The sequence below is a fragment of the Neoarius graeffei genome, chromosome 28 (assembly GCF_027579695.1).
Source record: "Neoarius graeffei isolate fNeoGra1 chromosome 28, fNeoGra1.pri, whole genome shotgun sequence".
NCBI lineage: Eukaryota > Metazoa > Chordata > Actinopteri > Siluriformes > Ariidae > Neoarius > Neoarius graeffei.
The window spans coordinates 2,965,760-2,986,322 of record NC_083596.1 but is presented as its reverse complement, the minus strand read 5'-3'; the positions used below and the strand labels follow the sequence as shown (position 1 = coordinate 2,986,322).

Sequence of the window (20,563 nt, the reverse complement as noted above, 5' to 3'; positions counted from 1 at the left end):
TCTCTCACATTGGCTAATGTTAATGTTCATGAGTCCACCATCAGGAGAACACTGAACAACAATGGTGTGCATGGCAGGGTTGCAAGGAGAAAGCCACTGCTCTCCAAAAAGAACATTGCTGCTCGTCTGCAGTTTGCTAAAGATCACGTGGACAAGCCAGAAGGCTATTGGAAAAATGTTTTGTGGACGGATGAGACCAAAATAGAACTTTTTGGTTTAAATGAGAAGCGTTATGTTTGGAGAAAGGAGAACACTGCATTCCAGCATAAGAACCTTATCCCATCTGTGAAACATGGTGGTGGTAGTATCATGGTTTGGGCCTGTTTTGCTGCATCTGGGCCAGGACGGCTTGCCATCATTGATGGAACAATGAATTCTGAATTATACCAGCGAATTCTAAAGGAAAATGTCAGGACATCTGTCCATGAACTGAATCTCAAGAGAAGGTAGGTCATGCAGCAAGACAGCGACCCTAAGCACACAAGTCGTTCTACCAAAGAATGGTTAAAGAAGAATAAAGTTAATGTTTTGGAATGGCCAAGTCAAAGTCCTGACCTTAATCCAATGGAAATGTTGTGGAAGGACCTGAAGCGAGCAGTTCATGTGAGGAAACCCACCAACATCCCGGAGTTGAAGCTGTTCTGTACGGAGGAACGGGCTAAAATTCCTCCAAGCCGGTGTGCAGGACTGATCAACAGTTACCGCAAACGTTTAGTTGCAGTTATTGCTGCACAAGGGGGTCACACCAGATACTGAAAGCAAAGGTTCACATACTTTTGCCACTCACAGATATGGAATATTGGATCATTTTCCTCAATAAATAAATGACCAAGTATAATATTTTTGTCTCATGTGTTTAACTGGGTTCTCTTTATCTACTTTTAGGACTTGTGTGAAAATCTGATGATGTTTTAGGTCATATTTATGCAGAAATATAGAACATTCTAAAGGGTTCACAAACTTTCAAGCACCACTGTACATTTCCATCCATGAAACATTGTTCTCACTGACGTTATAGCAGCTATAAACAGTCATTCCTTCAGCAGACTCATGAAGAAACTGTAAAGAAGTGTAAAGTCGTCTCTGTCCTTATGATTATGGAAAACGTTAATCGACAGCTTTCGAGTCTCTGACACTGGAGACTCCTTTCATAAACGTTCCATAAATGATTGAAAACTTCACCATATCAATAATTTCTCATTTCTTATTCTCTGTTTTGATGATTAATCACTTCATTAATCCAGAAGGAGAATAGTAAGCAGATTTTCCAGACCAACTGGGCTGTACTAAAAATATGTCCCAACTATGTCGAGATTCCTGTGTTGAGGTCTCGGGGTGCTCTATACTGAAAACAGGGACGTGACAGAACGTGCACGTGAAAGCAGACGTGTATGGCGACATCTCATGGACTATCTTTATCCGTGGGGTGACTTCGAGTCAGTGAAGCCCAGCTGTGTGTTACAATCCGCATGCTTCCGTACTTACACTTGCTATTTTGAGCGTGTAAGTGGGTTCACACTGACGAGTATGGCGACATGCAGCGCGCTACGAGACCTGGACGGTGGCTTCAAAATGGACAAGATGGTGAGCATAGAGCGCTGGACGCTTCTCAACCTCAATGGTCACCATCTTGGCTGCATAGCAGAAGGGGAGGGGCCACCAACATATTTTCAGCCAGTTGGAGGAGGGTGATGTAATTTCCATGTTGCGTATTGCAAACAAGTGAGAAAAATTAAAAATGGTTTCATTTTTAAGAGGTGAGAAAAATAGTCGGGAGATATTTTCAATTATGCGATAATCACAGGTAAATGCTGCAGTCGTTATTACAGGTAAGTGTGCAACTTGCTGTGATTGATTTGGGACAACACTACACTACTGAAATTCATGCACTACATAAGTAAGTGGGCGGCATGGTGGTGTGGTGGTTAGCGCTGTCGCCTCACAGCAAAAAGGTCCTGGGTTCGAGCCCCGTGGCCAGCGAGGGCCTTTCTGTGTGGAGTTTGCATGTTCTCCCCGTGTCCGCGTGGGTTTCCTCCGGGTGCTCCGTTTTCCCCCACAGTCCAAAGACATGCAGGTTAGGTTAACTGGTGACTCTAAATTGACCGTAGGTGTGAATGTGAGTGTGAATGGTTGTCTATGTGTCAGCCCTGTGATGACCTGGCGACTGTAGAACAGGATAAAGCGGCTAGAGATAATGAGATGAGATGAGACGTAAGTAAGTACACAGTGTATGACATGGAAGCGTATTGACAAAAGGACGTGAATTGAGATACACCCGAGGTGTAAATGTTGAGAAAGCGCTCATTGTTTAGGTCGAGTGGAGAGAGCTGGACAGTTGAAAGCTGAACATCTGTGTATGATGCGATGAAGTATTAGGGTTATTCTCGGTTTTTAAAAAAAAAAGGCGCTGGAGGAGGGCCTAATATGCCGAGAAAAAAATCTCTGAATTTCTGAGATTAAAAATCACAAAAAAAAAGAAAGAAATTCAGATATCCTCTGAGACAACGATCACATGCTTCCTGGCTGCAGTGCATTCTGGGAAATGTAGTTAAAAATCTCTTGGTGCTTTATTTTTGAGGGTGAGTCGGCCCCTGTAAAGTAGTTATCTCATCTCATTATCTGTAGCCACTTTATCCTGTTCTACAGGGTCGCAGGCAAGCTGGAGCCTATCCCAGCTGACTACGGGCGAAAGGCGGGGTTCACCCTGGACAAGTCGCCAGGTCATCACAGGGCTGACACATAGACACAGACAACCATTCACACTCACATTCACACCTACGCTCAATTTAGAGTCACCAGTTAACCTAACCTGCATGTCTTTGGACTGTGGGGGAAACCGGAGCACCCGGAGGAAACCCACGCGGACACGGGGAGAACATGCAAACTCCGCACAGAAAGGCCCTCGCCGGCCACGGGGCTCGAACCCGGACCTTCTTGCTGTGAGGTGACAGTGCTAACCACTACACCACTGTGCCGCCCCTGTAAAGTAATTATGGTATAAAATGTAAATCTCATGCCTCCATGACACAACATGAAACATTGTGGACTCTGAGGAACGTGTGATGGTGTGAGACTCACACTGGTGTGTTCATGCGATTGTGCGAGACAGAATGGGCGACAGCCAGTCACACTTTCCTTCGCCACTTTTCAGCACTCCAGTAATCCTGTGCCCAGTTTTCAAAAAGCACTGTAAGATGGCAGAGAGAAAGAGAGAGCGATTGATTCTGTGTGATGCTTGTTCGACAGTTTCATGTCTTTCTGCAGAGAGATGGATCCTGATTCTGTATCTAGATTTAAAACAAGAACCAAGAACTGTTTATACACTGATTCGCTGGTTTATCAGCTGTACTTACCACTTCCACAACACTGTCCATGTAGGTTTAAAAAATATAGCCTTATTCGTCTTCTGTACAAAGTATTGGCACCCTTCCCTTCGACCCTGGAATCCATCAGTGTATCTAAGAAATCATTAAAACTGTCCTGTGCTCATCCTCCGACTCGTATTCACACCCAGCTCACGCTGACCAGCTCATGAACACTGTAAGCTCGCTGTGTATGAACCTGTGTCCACCTGGGATTATTCCCAATGGCACAGGCTATGGATCCACCACTGCCCTGACCTGGATCAAAGCTCTGACTGAAAGGAATTGATCAGAAGGTGTTGATTCACAGGGACTTGTACAGTGGATATACAACATACACAGATTTTACTATAAATACGCAGGTGATTATAGGAAATCAAGCGTGCTGGTTGGTCGAGAAATTCGGACGATTTCTCGATAATCACCTCGAGTGACTCAGCAAAATGGCAGCTAATCGCTTCGTCACTGTAAATGAGGAAGAATTGCAAATGATGAAAGAAAACGCTGTTCCTAAAAGCACTAAAGATGCTCCGAAGTTTGGTCTAAAACTATTCAAAGGGAAGGTGGAGTTGTGATTTATTGTATTGATTTTAAAACAAAGTATTTTGTGTGACAGCATAGATAAGTGACACAAGTCTGCACCACTCCTTTATTATATTTAGTCATGGCCTAATGGTTAGATAAGCACCTTTGGGACTAAAAGGTTGCTGGTTTGATTCCCTGGACCAGCAAGAATGGCTGAAGTGCCCTTGAGCAAGGCACCGAACCCCCACCTGCTCCCTGGGCTGCTCTGAGTGTGTTGTATGTCACTCTGGATAAGAGTGTCTGCTAAATGCCTGGAATGGAATGGAATATTTACATGCCGCTTTTGAAGTTTGAAATAAATGATTTTTTAAAAATAATCACCCATGTATTAACACTCTCACAAAATAAAGTACCTTATTGTACCTTTTGGGGTACAGCTGCTTGTCACTAGGGCAGTACACTCTAAAGTTCTTATTTGTACCCTTTATATACTGATTGGGAACATAAATGTACCTTTTGGGCCCTAAAAAGGGGCACATAGTTTCCTTGAGGTCCAATAACAAGCCTGAGGGGGTACATTAGTGTAGATTGTACCATGAGGGACAGAAATGGACTCCTACTGCACCCCTATTTCTAACAGTGTGTACTAAAACAGTTATCCACCTCAGCTTCAGTGAATCTCAGTGAATAATAACCTCAACTTCATCTCTGTTATTATTCACTGATATTCACTTCACCTGCAGAGAATAACTGTTAAGTAAAAAATTGTTGGTTTTATATAAAGATGTTTATGTAACGTTGATGGAAGGAGTCTCCAGTTTCAGAGCGACAGATGTTACTTTAATGCGACACGAATTCAGCCTGATTTTGACACAACAAATCGACAGCATAGGATTCGAACATGAACAACAGAAACGACAAACAGGCCTCATAGTGTGGCATAACCGAAAAACCGCGATGTCACATCTGGGATGCCCGAAAGCACCCTAATGAAAAGTCTATCATCTCATGCTACATCCACACGACAACGGCAACGAGATTTTTTTTTTTAGCGGGTAAAAAAATATCGCGTCCACATGGGCAACGGATCAGTAAAATATCAGGTACATATGGCAACGCAACACTTGCTGAAAACGATGCAATACACATGCCACACCTCTACGTGCGCTGTAAGACGGTCCCATCGGAGACACTAGAACAATAGAAGAAGTAGGACGCATGCGCATAAACCCCTTCTACCCGGCGTGAATGAGCGAGTGCTGCTTGTTCTAGTCATGTGGTTGTGACGTCATCGTAAACAAATCCGTTCTACTCATCCAGACGACTTCGCAACGGCGCCGTTGCCAGATTTTTCCACTCTGGAAACCGTTCTCAAAAAATATCATTTTGGGGCACCCAAAACACCGGTGCCGTGTGGACGCCAGGCCGAAACGATAAAAAATTTTATCGGATTCACCTGAATCTGTTGCCGTGTGGACAGGTCCTCAGAATTTTGATATTTTCTCACTTAGCTTGACGACTCCTATGATGTGTTCCTTGATAGGCATGATTGACGGTTTCTTGACCTTCGTCCCCGACAGGGATGTGAACAATGATTGGTTGGCATCAAACGGCGTGTTTCCAGACTCCTGATGGAGACATGGCAGGAATTTATGGCGCCATGATCGTCTAATCTGACACGGTGTCCGTCATGGAAGACAAAAAGATCATGATGTCATGTTGGTGATCCCGGCGTAAGATTTCCAACATCTTCAGGACTGAGGGAGGTGTTTAGACTGATTTTTTTTGGAGAAAAAAAGAGACGTAAATCAAAAACCTGTTTTGTGGACGTTCCATGACATTTCATGTAGCTATAAAATAATCAGGGCGGCACGGTGGTGTAGTGGTTAGCGCTGTCGCCTCACAGCAAGAAGGTTCTGGGTTTGAGCCCAGCGGCCGGCGAGGGCCTTTCTGTGTGGAGTTTGCATGTTCTCCCCGTGTCTGCGTGGGTTTCCTCCAGGTGCTCCGGTTTCCCCCACAGTCCAAAGACATGCAGTTAGGTTGACGTGGGGCGGCCTTGGGCTGAGGTGCCCTTGAGCGAGGTACCGAACCCCTGACTGCTCCCTGGGCGCTCTGGTGTGGCTGCCCACTGCTCTGAGTGTGTGTGTGTGTTCACTGCTTCAGATGGGTTAAATGCAGAGGATGAATCTCACTGTGCTTGAAGTGTGCATGTGACAAATAAAGGTTTCTTCTTCTTCTGATGCGGAGTGTTTTATTCTTTACAGTGCAGAAGGAGTGTGTGAGGAAGGTGTGAAGCGGCAGAGAGTTACGGGGTGCCTCAAGGCTGTACCGAGGGCTTTACCTGAACACACACACACACTTACACCTGGGGCAAGAAGGCAGCTCACCCTGAGAGAAGAGAAGAGAAGAGAAGAGAAGAGAAGAGAAGAGAAGAGAAGAGAAGAGAAGAGAAGAGAAGAGAAGAGAAGAGAAGAGAAGAGAAGAGAGAGCATGCAGACTGGAAGCTGTGCCTTTAAAGCACAAACACACTCCCTACAGGACTGTAGCATGATGTCATACACTCTCCATGTGAGGAGCTGCAACTCACTTCCTGGAGAGAGAGAGAGAGAGAGAGAAGTTAAAGTGAAGCGAAAACTTTAAAGCAGGGATTGGGACACAGGAATGCAAATAAAGCTGAATTGAATTGGAGAGAGAGCGAGAGAGAGAGAGAGAGAGATGGGGAGAGCATGAGCGTGCGGGACAGCGCGCGTGCACACCGAGTGAAGTGAAGTGAAGCGAAGTGAAGTGCATGTGCTCACCGCCGTTCTTCTTCTTCTCCTCCTCCTTTCCGTTTTCTTTTTTTCTTTCTCTCCCTTTTTTCTTTTTTTTGCGTAAAGTTCGGTCTCGCGGAGCCGCAGTGACGCAATCAGCATTTCAGTGCGCGCCGTTTCTGGCTTCTCCTGCGCGTGACGCATGATGGGTGCCATGTTTAATTTCCTACTTCACTGATTTATGTGAGTATTAAAAAAAAAAAAACCTCGAGTTTATTATTATTGTTGTTGTTATTGTTTTTAGTGTTGTTTTTCCTCTCAGATGCCTTGCTTTTTTGTCTGTGTGTGTTTTTGTTTTTCTCTCTATTTCGATTTGAAAGCAAAAAGCTGCAAGTTTGTTTGCGTCCTAAAATAAATCAAAAGAAAGAAAGAAAGAACTCATTCTCTGTACTGGAATGCTGACAGTGTAATAATCCAGGTCGAGTCCCTTCCCAGCACCGTGCATGTGGAACTCGACCCAACCACGAGCCAGATCTTTACCTCCCTCCAACCTGAACATGAGGTTTTTATGGAGAGAGAAGAAGAAAAAACATCAGACCTGATGATCAGGATAAGGATTGAAGTTTGAAAAGTGAGCCACATGGTTCCTCTGGGATTCTCTGCATTCCTAAAGGTTCCACTTGGAGCTTTTTTTTTTTTTCTGAAAGGTGAACTTCATTTAGTCCAAGAGAACCTTTCAATATGAATCAAAGAACCTTTTGAAAGGATAAAGCTGCAGGTTTGCGTCCCAAAATAAACACCAAGTAAGCAGTTCAGTAGCTCTTACAGACTGCTGGAATGTCGAGACTTGAACAGGGCAGATTGAGGACTGAGGAGTTAACGATGCTGTTTACTTCAATATTCCTTTTACAGCCAGATTTCAATCTTTCAAAGTGTAACATGAGCCTGGTTTGAGTTCGACTGGTTTAGAAAAACTGACCTGATGATAAGGATTGAAGTTTGAAACTAAGCTACAGGGTTCCTCTGGGATTCTTCAGAAGATAAAGGTTAATGGTTCGACTTGGAGCTTTTTCAAAAACCTTTAAGGAGAAATCGGAGAAGCATCTGAAGCTTTGATAATTGCAAGTTTTATTCCCAAAGGACATGAAAAACAAATAGGTAAATAATTCTCACTGTTTATCCAGGAGGACTGCGTTAATAACACTGTGTGTTTATTATTTCTACAACCATGAGAACTTTAGCGCATTATCAGATCTTTAGAACCTTAATATGAGCATTATGTAGAAAAACTAACTTGATGATCGTTTGAAGTTTTAAAAGTCGGATAAATGGTTCCTCTGGGGTTCTCTGAAGGGTTAATGGTTCTACTTGAAGCTTTATCAGAAAGGAGAACCTTTAAAAAAAAGCAATTTAAAGACAAATCAAGGATCCATTTGAGAAGATACCTGCAAGATCAATTCCTAAAATAAATGAAGGATAAATTTGTGAATAGAAATGATACACACACACACACACACACACACACACACACACACACACACACACACACACACCGGCCACTTTAATAGGAACTTGTTGTTGATTCTAAGAGCCCTGTTCTTGGCTGCAGGAGTGGAACCCAGTGTGTTCTTCTGTTTTCTGTTGCATGCTGAGATGCTTTTCTGCTCACCACGGTTGTAAAGAGTGATTATATGAGTTACTGTATCCTTCCTGACAAAAAAATCTCAAACCACCTCGAATCTGTCCATTTCGCTCTGACCCTCTCTTATCAACAAGGCGTTTGTTTCCACCCACAGAACTGTCACTCACTCACTCGAAAAAAAATTTTTTGTTTTCCGCACCATTCTGTGTAAACTCTAGAGACTGCTGTGTATGAAAACCCCAGGAGGAGATCAGCAGTTTCTGAAATACTCAAACCAGTCCCAGAGATCACAGTTTTTCCCATTCTGATCTGATGTTTGAACATTGTGAACATTAACTGAAGCTCTTGATTTGTATCTGCGTGATTTGATGCATCGAGCTGCTGTCGAGGGATCGGCTGATTAGAGAACCTCAGGAAACAGAACCGCAGGTGGATGTCAGGGTGTTCCTAATAAAGTGGCCAGTGAGTGTATACGTAACCATCTACATCGCTGCGTCTTCCAGCATTCTGCTTATATATTTTGATATTATCACCGGTCTCGTGTCTCCTTCTTGTGTATATAAACTACACAGCAAAATCCCCAGTGTTGAATTAACACCCAGAGTGTTGATTTAACACCCTACTGTGTTTATATAGGTCCAATTGGACACAAATTAACTCTGAAAGTGTTAATTCAACACTGAGGAATTTGCTGTGTATAAAGTGTTGGATTACACATTGCTGTGGGTGGTAATGGGGAAAAAAACATTTCCAAATTACACAATATGGGTCATGATATTTAATTTTCATAGGCGGCATGGCGGTGTAGTTGTTAGTGCTGTCGCCTCACAGCAAGAAGGTTCTGGGTTCGAGCCCCATGGCCGGCGAGGGCCTTTCTGTGCGGAGTTTGCATGTTCTCCCCGTGTCCGCGTGGGTTTCCTCCGGGTGCTCCGGTTTCCCCCACAGTCCAAAGACATGCAGGTTAGGTTAACTGGTGACTCTAAATTGAGCGTAGGTGTGAATGTGAGTGTGAATGGTTGTCTGTGTCTATGTGTCAGCCCTGTGATGACCTGGCGACTTGTCCAGGGTGAACCCCGCCTTTCGCCCGTAGTCAGCTGGGATAGGCTCCAGCTCACCTAGGACCCTGTAGAACAGGATAAGCGGCTACAGATAATGGATGGATGGGTGGATATATACTCATAAATCTGATGTAGTAAAAATGTAATATAATGTAATTATATTGTTGATATAATACTTGATGAGGTGATGAGTTTATCCCATCATGTGCTGTCCATCGTCCGTCCAGCATCGTCTACATTTTACGAAAATCGCTTATTCTCTCTCAATTCTTCACTGATTTTTATTCTTTTTGGCAGGAAGGTAGGTCTGCCTGGGGTGCATATAGCTTCTACCCAAATTTACATAATTGCAATTAATATGAAGATATGGAGTAATTAATCAATCCGTAACCAGCAGTTTCCACACAAATCATTTCTTCTCCCTCAAATCTTCACCAATTTTGATTCTTTCTGGGATGAAGGTAGGGGTAACTAGGGTGCATAGAACTTCTACCCAGAGTTGCTTCATTACAATTATTAATGAAGTTATGGACTAATTAAGCCTTAATGAGTAGTTCAACAAAAATCGCTTCTTCTCGGTCAATTCCTCGCCGTTTTGGATTCTTTCTGGTAAATCGGTCGGTATTCCTAGGGTGGATATCACTTCTATATATAGCTTGTATATGGTGTATATGTGGCCCACTTTAGATCGTTCCTTCTGGACTACACGGGGCTGAAGTGAGCTACGCCATCACTGACAGTCTTGTTTATTTTTATAACACTTGTGAATACTGGTGTTACTCAAACTAATGATAAAAAAAATCATAATCATGAAGAAATACCTTAAATCTGCAAGACCTTCTGTAAAAATTAATTCTAACCTCTTTATTTAGAGTAACAGTGAAATTCCTGAGTGAGTGAAAGTTCGAAGATTATCGTCACCTGCAGTAGTCGTGTTTATATACAGTCTGTTTACAGGATTATTGTTTTGCTCTGGCGCTAACGCAGGAACATGAACATGGTGTACTTTTAATTTCACAGCAGTTTTTTTGTTTCAGTGGTGAGTTTTGATGCGTTTTAATTTTTTTGCTCCCCAAACTGCCTGTGGTTGTGATGATGATCAGCATCGTGCTTCTAATTACAGCTTCATGAGACACGTCGGGGTGTGTGTTCACGAGATGCATGTGTTTATATTGAGGAAGGAAGCTACAGTCATAGGAGAGAGTGTATGACCCATGACCGTGTGTGTGTGTGTGTGTGTGTGTGTGTGCTGCCGTCTGGTTTTGAAGACATGTGACTGAGCACAATGCTGCCTTTCCTATGCGACTAGCATGTGCTCTTTATGGCATTTCCCTTCTTCTCTTTCTCCCTCTTGCTTTCTTTATCTATCTATCTATCTATCTATCTATCTATCTATCTATCTATCTATCTATCTATCTATCTATCTATCTATCTATCTCATATTACATTAACAACAAACCAAGTCCATTTGTACAGTATTTTCTTTTTGATAATTGGATGTGAACGCAGCAGGAACACATCAGACTTTGTGTGTGTGTGTGTGTGTGTGTGTGTGTGTTCCTTAAAAGGACAATTCATCCAGAAATTTCATTTGGTATCTGAAAGTATCCGTTGTGTAAAGCTACGAGGCGAGACGTCGCTACACAGTGTGTGTGTGTCACAGAGGGGAAGCGTCAGGGCCTCAAAGAAGCCCAAACATATCAGCATTTCAAATATTATATTTCATTTCTTTAATTTGTTCAGAATTTCATTATAATTATTCTCTTCTAATTCTAATTTGGCCTCATTTTCTGTCAAATTTGCTTCAGAAATGAAAGGGTTACTGTCCTGAAAACATTAAAATCGAGTTGCCAGTGAGATTGTTTTGTTTGTTGTCTCGAGGCTGAGAAGAGTTTAGAGCTGCTCACTCATTGGTTAGGACTTCAATGCCGGGACAGAAGGCCATGGCAGTGTGTGTTTATGTACGAAGTGACTGGTTAATTAATTAACCAATCAGATTTTGATTTATAGTGGGAGGGACCAAAAATGTATCACCCTCAGCATTCTCGAAGGCCAACGTGAGCTTAACCGCAAGTCGGCGCCGTCAGTGCAGCAGTGATGTCACCTTCCAGCCGGTGTAGGGTTCATCAGTAGTGTTAGCGAAGCAGTCAGTGCTCTCGAGAGCTACAGGCTAACGACAGAGAAACTAAGGTTTCTGTCTCCAGACTCTTCTTCCACGCTGCACACTCGCTACAGCATTTTTTACTCAGACTTATGTATTCATTTCCCTGTGTAATTTACTGAGCTACTTTTAAAATCAACATCGACAGCTACATACAACGGAGCAACCTGGCAGCCTGATGCTAATCCCTTACAAAATCCTTTACCCTGTTGATTTTTTGGTGTCTGGTTAAGTTTTGGCTGAGCTCAAGTCCCAGCTCTAATAGTAACAGTTCACCACTGGTGTGTTGATTTATTACAGCACTGCATTAAACAAACATTCCTGTTCCCAAAAAGTAGATCTTTTTGCTTTTTAATCATCAATAGATGTCGGTTGTTCTTTAGGAACACATTGAAGGCTGATGTCCAATCAGATTTGCTGAGAATAAGGAATCAGGGATGTGCTAATTTGTTCGTAAATATCAAGCAGATCAGAACTGGATCATATTTCATAAATATTCGAATCGTGTTAAAATCTTCTGCACGTATTTTTTTAAAGTGAAGATGTGTTTAAAAAATAATGAAATGTGTTTCTAAGTTGTATATCGTGTTGAGCCGTGAACTGTAAAACATACTAAAACACAATACAAAATTAAATCGCAATTTGCGTTTGGATTTAAAACCGGATTTTAAAAATTCACTATTTTTTCAGGAATATGGCTGAACGTTTGGATTGGCGCGTCGATAACGAAGTATCCATACTTTCTGATTTTATTTAAAATTTTTTCAAGCCACCCGTTTTAAGACTAGCAATAAAGGATGCTTTTTTTATCCACCAAAATTGTAAGTGTTCTCACGTTATGTCAAAACACACATTTTCATCTTTCTTTTTTTGTGGAATCAGATGAAAATCCTGAGTGAAAGATCGTAAGCGTTAAATGCGATGAGAATGGAAAGACAGAAAATGCCTCAGGATCCTGAAGCGGAACCCGGATGAACAATAAAGCGTCTCTGAGAATGATATTGTGTGTGTGGAGGATCAGAATAAACCGTCGAGCTGATTATGAGCAGAACCCGAACGTGTGGTACGAAGGAAATCACGAGCCAAGCAGCGTTTTATACACAACAGACTCCTCCAAGTCACTCTGAGTAAACATCTGCATGAACTTATATGTGTGTGTGTGTGTGTGTGTGTGTGTGTGTGTGTGTGTGTGTGTGTGTGTGTGTGTGTTTGCTTTTGCATTGCAGTTATTCCCTTATTTATTTTATATTTTTTGGCTTAAGAGAGAATGGCGTATTCAGTAAAGGGTTTTTTTTTTTTTTTTTTGCTTTAGCTCACAGAAAATTAGTTTTGACGTTTGCCTGATGTTGTGTCTAGAAATATCACGAAAGTAATCCAGATCTCATTCCTTCACCCCCTTTAATAACACTTCAGTGCTGTTTATAATGTTCTGATATCACAATATGTTGTGTAAGACATTATCAGGCGAGTCTTTATCTCCGTTCTGAGAACTCCGAGGGAATCTTGGCATCTGCTCGCCTATCGTGTGTTCTCATACAACATACAAGGCCATGTTTCTCTTTCTCAAAGTGCGCCGTCTTTGGCTTGGCAGCCGTCCAGGATTGAGTGACGTGGCCCAGCTGGATGTTTGCATCGTGTCCCTGATTGCCCTCCATAGTACACACACCAACCAGCATTCCGCACGGGAGGGCCGGAGGGAGGGGACATGCCGTACAGAGAGGTGTTTAAATTTACATTACATGCCATAGCTGATGTTTAATCCTCCTAAATACCCCACGTGGGCATGGAGTGACGATTCCTGAAGGGACACGCTTCACAGTTTCAAATCAATTAAACTTTTGTTGGGTTGTTTTTTAATGTAAGTTGCTAGGGGTCCAATCAAACGTCCAATCAGCAGTCCTGTCAGGTGTCCAATAAAATGTCCAGTCAGGTGTCCAATCGGGGATCCAATCAGTCATTCAATCAGAGATCCAATGAGGCGTCCAATCAGAGGTCCAGTCAGGTGTCCAATTGGGGATCCAGTGAGGCATCCAATGAGGAATACAGTCAGGCATCCAATCAGGTGTCCAGTCAGTCACTCAATCAGAGATCCAATGAGGCGTCCAATCAGAGGTCCAGTCAGATGTCCAATTGGGGATCCAGTGAGGCATCTAATGAGGAATACAGTCAGGCGTCCAATCAGGTGTCCAGTCAGTCATTCAATCAGAGATCCAATGAGGCGTCCAATCAGAGGTCCAGTCAGGTGTCCAATTGGGGATCCAGTGAGGCATCCAATCAGAGGTCCAGTCAGGTGTCCAATTGGGGATCCAGTGAGGCATCTAATGAGGAATACAGTCAGGCGTCCAATCAGGTGTCCAGTCAGTCATTCAATCAGAGATCCAATGAGGCGTCCAATCAGAGGTCCAGTCAGGTGTCCAATTGGGGATCCAGTGAGGCATCCAAAGAGGAATACAGTCAGGTGTCCAATCAGGTGTCCAGTCAGTCATTCAATCAGAGATCCAGTGAGGCGTCCAATCAGAGGTCCAGTCAGGTGTCCAATTGGGGATCCAGTGAGGCATCTAATGAGGAATACAGTCAGGCGTCCAATCAGGTGTCCAGTCAGTCATTCAATCAGAGATCCAATGAGGCGTCCAGTCAGAGGTCCAGTCAGGTGTCCAATTGGGGATCCAGTGAGGCATCCAATGAGGAATACAGTCAGGCGTCCAATCAGGTGTCCAGTCAGTCATTCAATCAGAGATCTGATCAGGCGTCCAACTGGGGATCCAGTCAGGCATCCAATCAGAGATACAGGCAGGCATCCAATTGGGGGTCCAATCAAGGATCCGTTCAGCATCATTGTAGCTTTGTGGCCATGAATTTAAGCGTTTTTGTAAAATCTGAGACGTGCACTCATTTCCTCTACATTGAAAGTCATCCTGAACACCTGATTTGACTTCAACAATCTGTATAGACTTCAGGTAGATCACATGACGTCTGCTAAACAAATTCATTGCATCATCACCACACCAAGGTAAGAAGGTGCCTAGGTTTGGTGCAGCTCCTGAAATAAAGCACATCCTATTCAGAGAGTAGCATAAAACATACAGTAACAAGTGAAACAGTGTGTGTGTGTGTGTGTGTGTGTGTGTGTGTGTGTGTGTGTGTGTGTGTGTGTGTGTGTGTGCGGGTGCAGTGCAGTTACAGTAAAATAATCAACAGTGGCAGATGTAAAGTTACAGCTTTACATCTGACTGTTACAAAGCACTGACACTGGAGACTCCTTCCACAAATGCGACGTAAACATAAACATAAAAATAAGCCTCCTTCCAGAAAACATTGCAGATTTAAATCACATGGTTTTAATCTTTGTGCTGTTCATCTTGGATTATGTGGCGAGTCAGAAGGCGCTCTGGTTTATATATTGCAAGCGTGGCTGTTATGACATGATCATGACGCATTATAACGAGCTCAGTGAGACAGCAGTAAACAGTTTTACCTCCCAGTGGCCTCGGTATGCTGTGTGTTCTCGTGTTTATTCACAGTGAGCCGACCTCATGCTGCGTTCTCCACGGAGTTCATGTAGAAGAACCAGGCGTTCATTTTCTCTCTCGCTGTTGAGAGATAAGAGAGACATGATGAGACAAAGACACGACGCTGACAGCCATTCAGGATGCAACACACACACACACACACACACTTTGCAACATTCTTTGTTTTTTCTAGGACGCAAAACCACATCACATTTAACTCATTTGGTTTTCTACACACACACCTGAAAATCAAATCTTGCCACTCTGCAGTGCTGCTGAATTCTGGACTCTGATTGGTTGGAAGGTGTTGATTAATTTTCTTGAACAGCAGCTCTGACAGTCGTGCAGGTTTATATTAATGCACTCGTTCTAATACCTGATTGTTTCCATAGTAACAGGGACTCGTATGGCAGGCGCTCCAGGTAAACGTGTGTAATCGTTGATACGGAGACGGTTACAGAAGGAGTCTCCAGTGTCAGCACTGTGTAACAGTCAGATTTTGTAACTTTGAGATTTTTTTTTCTCCCAGTGTCTTTGACATGTTCATAACCACGTGATTCATGGGTTCGTTTCTCAGATGTGATTTTCTGACATGATTAAGTCTTTTTCATGTGTGATCACATGTTATTCACACACACACAGAAAAAAAACACCTTTTGATCACATCTTAAAGACATCTTTAAAGACATGCAGATTCGGTACAATGGGGCCACTGTAATTGGCGCAAGCTGTTGTGGTTTCCCATGCCATGATGTATGTACATATATACAGTATATATAGATCTTCCTATGGCAAAAGCTAAATAAATAAATCTTGAAATGTTTTTCCCCCGTAAGCTTTTCTTTATTTTCCCCCTAAATTGTAAACGTTGTTGTTCTGCCCTCGGGGGTCTGATTCCGTGATGTTAAAGATCACGGCCCAGGTCCTGCCTGTGATATTCCGTGTGTGTTCTTGCAGCGCCTGAAGACCTACTTGGCCTGTATTAATAGGACCAACATGCCTTTCACTCTGTGCATATGTCATGTGATACTGGTGTGTAATCCTCAGATATGACTCGCTATACTGTACATGAGCAGGAATGGCATGACTTTCAGATTTAATATCACGCTAATCGCCCAGGAATTTATCTCGGGCTGGAATATTATATTTAACTCAGTCTCTCTTGCTCTCTCTCTCTGTTTGTCTTTCACATTGAACAGACTTATAGGATTCAGGGATTCGGACAATTCGCTCCCAGTCTGCTAGAACAGGATTAAGTACAAAGAAAACTTTTTATAAACGTTACACTGTAAAATATAATAAGTTGACTTTACTTAAAAAAAATATGCAAAGTCGTTGCCTCAAAAAAAGTCATTTATGTTGATTTAGATAAATTAGATTGGGTTAACTTATTTTTTGTGAGTTTGCAGTACTCAAATTAACTTAGATTAGTTTGATTACATTAACTTATTTATTGTGAGTTTGCAGTACTCATCTTATATAATTTTGATTACATTAACTTATTTATTTTAAGTTTACAGTACTCAAATCAATGGCTTTCAGATATCTTTTTTCATAAATTTAACTTAATATTCATGAATTGTGAAAGCTTAATTCTCTAGTTTTACTCATCCTTCATATTGAGGCCAATTTAACTTTAATTTTCTTGACCAAAGAGTTTTGCGAAAGACAATAGGACACATGCTAATTTAATAAAAAAAAAAAACCCACACACAATACAAGGTAATGAGCCCCCAAACAAATGAATGGTGAACACATTGGATTTACTTTGCAATTAACATTTATTTTAAATGCTAAACAACGCATCATTTAAGGCTCTGGAAACATGTTCCACTTTTGTTAATCCTGGTGCATGTGCTGAAAAGACCGCGCGTAGATGGGGCAGGTCTGCGCATGTCTAAACACAACGCCCAAAGGACTCTGGGACAATAAATTATATTTTCTAATTTAACTGAAGTGGAGTACACTAAGTTAAGCGTGTTCTCCAACTTGAAATTAGCAGTTATTTATTTAATATTAGTGTTGACAACAGGTTGATGATTTCTAAGTTTGATTCACTAATCATTTCTAATTAATTTGAATATTTGCATTTACAGTGTACTATTGGGGTAAAATCATTTCAGCACACCATCTCGGTGAAAATCTGCTTCATTATCAGCATTATTTAAACTTCTCAAATAACAATACAAGCTCACCTTATTTACAGGTGACTCGTTTTGTTTTGTTTTGTTTACTCAGTTATTGAGTGTTGGATTAAACCTGGTTTGATAAACCCTCTGGAGTCTTTCCTCATTCGAATTAACACCTCATCATATTCTCGCGAGTGACTCTGAGGAAGAACAAAACAGAAAATGAAGTGAAAGAGCAGAAGTTGAAATCTCAGAAATTTCCAGAAGTGTATTATGAGGTATTAAGAACTAGAGATGCAGCGGCTCAAGAAATGCAAAGTGTGATTTTTTTTTTTTTTTTTTTTTTGCGACAGTGCAAAAACAAAAGATGAGTGTGCGTAGCGTGAGTCGGTCCGAGCTACGAAATGAAGTTTGGTGGCTCTGTGATGAAGCGAGACCCAGCAGGACGACCCGGATTCCAGAACCCCATCCGTTTCACTGGGGCCAGAAATGCCTTGAGGTCAATAGGAGAAAAACGGATGGGCGAAAAGCAAGAAAAAGACGAGTGAGGATCGTAGCAGATTTCATGGATGAGTCGGCGTGCACAGCAAATTCCTCAGTGTTGAATTAACACTTTCAGAGTTAATTTGTGTCCAATTGGACCTATATAAATACAGTAGGGTGTTAAATCAACACTCTGGGTGTTAATTCAACACTGGGGATTTTGCTGTGTGAGGTTTCATATGACATTTGGTGGCTTTCTTATGAAGCGTGAGTGAGGAAGAATACTGTGATTCTGAAAGTCCATCCGTTTCAATTGGGGCCAAAAAAGACCAAAAAATGAGAACGTCTTTCCAAAAGCACACAATTTCCGAACAGGATGGACAATTTTGAAGTTGGTTTGGGGTCAAAGTCTCAAAAACTACAGGAACAAAGCGGGACTAAAAAAGTGATAATAATAAAATTATCAGCTAACAATGGCGTGCTCACTTGCGCAATCAGACTAATTAGAAAACAAAACAATGCTGTAAAGACAAAGAATAAATGTACAGAGAGAGAAATAATCAACAATTTCATAAACTAGACGAGGTAAATGAAAATCTGGAGGATACTGTGTGCTTGTTACGTAACCTTAGAAACTATGTTTCTGTGAAAATCTTTATAATATTTTTCCATAAAAACAAACAGAAAGAAAATAAAAGTACTCTGGAATCTGCTCTACATGATCTATTGATGCAGGAGGACTCGGGACATCTGAACACTGATGAAGTGTCGATATGAAGAAACTGTAAAATGGATAAAGTGTCTAAACTGTGAGGAATTGTGAACTTTTATGGTACTAATACCAGGGGCGCCGCCAGAAATTTTGGGCCCCATGAAAGATTAGAATTTTGGGCCCCCCAACTTTGCCCACCCTCGTCACAATTGCACTATTGTCATTATTTGACTTTTGATAGCCCATGGACCTTGAGTTTGTGACTTTATTACATTTTATGTATTAACCAATGGTTGAAACCAATGGTTTAGAACGTGTGAACATTCCACACACATTACCATGTCAAACACTTGACTGGTGCCCGTTATTAGCAACACTTTAATCTAGCAAACTGTATATGGCGCTCGCTCATTAAAAACTTCAATCCTAAAGCATTTATGGGTTGTATTGCTGCTTACCTCCTTCTCCAAAGGGGGGTTCAGTGGTTTGGTAGGGCGGAGGTCCCCCTGAGGCTGAATTTGTGCAGGGCACCCCATTAGTTATGAAACTGGTTATTAGCACTAGTTATTAGCACCAGCATAACGTAATATTTCGTCTTGTTTATCACACAAGTCAGTTCAGTTATTAAAATGGAAAAAATGTCACTGTCCAAACTGTAAAAGTGTTGTCTTGATAGGCTAATCCAACCACGTTCATACTGTTCATTCACCATTCGCTAATATTTTGAACACACATGTAAGCGATAGCTTCCTTTCTTTGGGAAAAACTGAGTGACCAGTTGCCTGCCTCTCCGGTCCCTCTCAGCTTTCAGCTGCCTTTCTTTACGTTTTTGACAGCCACTCTTCATATTTAGTGATCATAGACTGTACGCACTCCACTGCTGGCTGGCTGGCTGCTGCACCGCGACACAGCAGCAAGTAGCGTTGCACTGATCGGCACACAGATTTAACGCATCGCGCTTCTACCAGAACTGGACCGTACCATTTCGCAAAAGGGGGAGGGTTAAATGACGACATGTTGAAGAACTCAAGAAATAGACAAACTTGTTCAATTAGCTCATTTTACCAGACGGAATATTGCATTGTTGTTATTTCAAAAGTCTTATTAAAATCATTAAAAGCATATTATCAGCCCCTTAAAGGGCCCCATGGCAGTGCTGGGCCCCTAGAATTGTTCTAACCTTTCCCCCCCTGGTGGCGCCCATGACTAATACACAAATTTATCAGATGATCCACATGGACCCACGTGCGCACTCTTAATAAAACCACTGGAAAAAGTCACATGACTGGTCAGATACGGATTGTGGAATCCAGTCTGGAAAAAGCCGTATGCGGCCCCGGACCCATGTCCCTCGCTTCCTTCCACCATTTTCATTTTGCTCTGAATTGTTTCTTTTTTAAATGAGCGACAAACAGCACAGTGAAAGTAAATTTTATTATTTTTTATTTTTAAAAAATTTGTTACTCTCGCTCAGGATCTTTCTACTTTATTATTATTATTATTATTATTATTATTATTATTATTATTATCCTGATGTTTTTAGGATGTTATTTCTCCCTCAGTTTTCAACCAATCATCACCAAATTTCACATGAAGAATCCCTCTGGGCTGAATTATATTGCTATGACTTTTGGTGCTGATCTGGATCACTGAACCGGAATGATCCATGAAAAACAGGCTTTTTTTCCTCACAAAGCATCATTCTGTATCTCTTACCGTTCCGAATCTATAGGGTACGGTGACCAGACATCTTGGTTTGTAAGAGTTGGCACAAATCACTGTTACTTTAATCACAATCTCTATCTAGTTCAAATTGTTTTCTTCAAAAATACAATCACTGTCTCCACCAGTCAGGGCTTCTATGGCATTTGGTTTGCCTTTTCTATTTTTTTTCTGAGGTCCCTGCGCTCGGAGTTCAGGACTTCCCTGGACTTTTTAAAGTCTTCGTCTTTCAGGATATTTATCTCACTATTGTTGTTGTCAAGGTAGCGTTGAATATTTTGCAAAAAGGAAGACAAAGTGTCCGGTTCGTCATCAAAAAAATTCCTTTTTTCTTTTCTTGTCTATAGAAGCTCCATAGCAAGCTGTCGAGCTCCTTCGAGGGGACGACTGTTATGTCTCCTTTTGAAAAAGTTCATGTCGTACTTAGTTTTTTTAAATTAAATTGTTTTCTTGTTGTTATCTTTGTATGAACAAGTGAAAAGCAAGTTTTCTTTGCTTGAAAGTACCTTT

The 20,563-nt window shown here is 41.8% G+C and overlaps 2 protein-coding genes across 3 annotated transcripts in view; both read left to right on the top strand.

The window, feature by feature from the left end:
- The first annotated feature begins 6,389 nt into the window (after positions 1-6,389).
- The window catches only part of LOC132875915 (nucleus accumbens-associated protein 2), a 70,049-nt gene continuing 55,875 nt past the window's right edge, over positions 6,390-20,563 (top strand). For both annotated transcript variants that reach the window (XM_060913068.1, XM_060913069.1), the window contains exon 1: positions 6,390-6,880. The gene's annotated coding sequence lies outside the window, so the exon portion shown is untranslated. The remainder of the gene's footprint in view (positions 6,881-20,563) is intronic.
- On the top strand, positions 13,417-14,669 carry LOC132875409 (ice nucleation protein-like). The gene has a single exon (XM_060912183.1). The coding sequence runs from the start codon at positions 13,417-13,419 to the stop codon at positions 14,428-14,430; it is 1,014 nt and encodes a 337-aa protein (XP_060768166.1). The 3' UTR covers positions 14,431-14,669.

What these genes read in the sequence shown, in the direction of transcription:
- LOC132875409 (XM_060912183.1), top strand. Translation starts at nt 13,417, where the DNA reads ATGTCCAGTCAGGTGTCCAATCGGGGATCCAATCAGTCATTCAATCAG.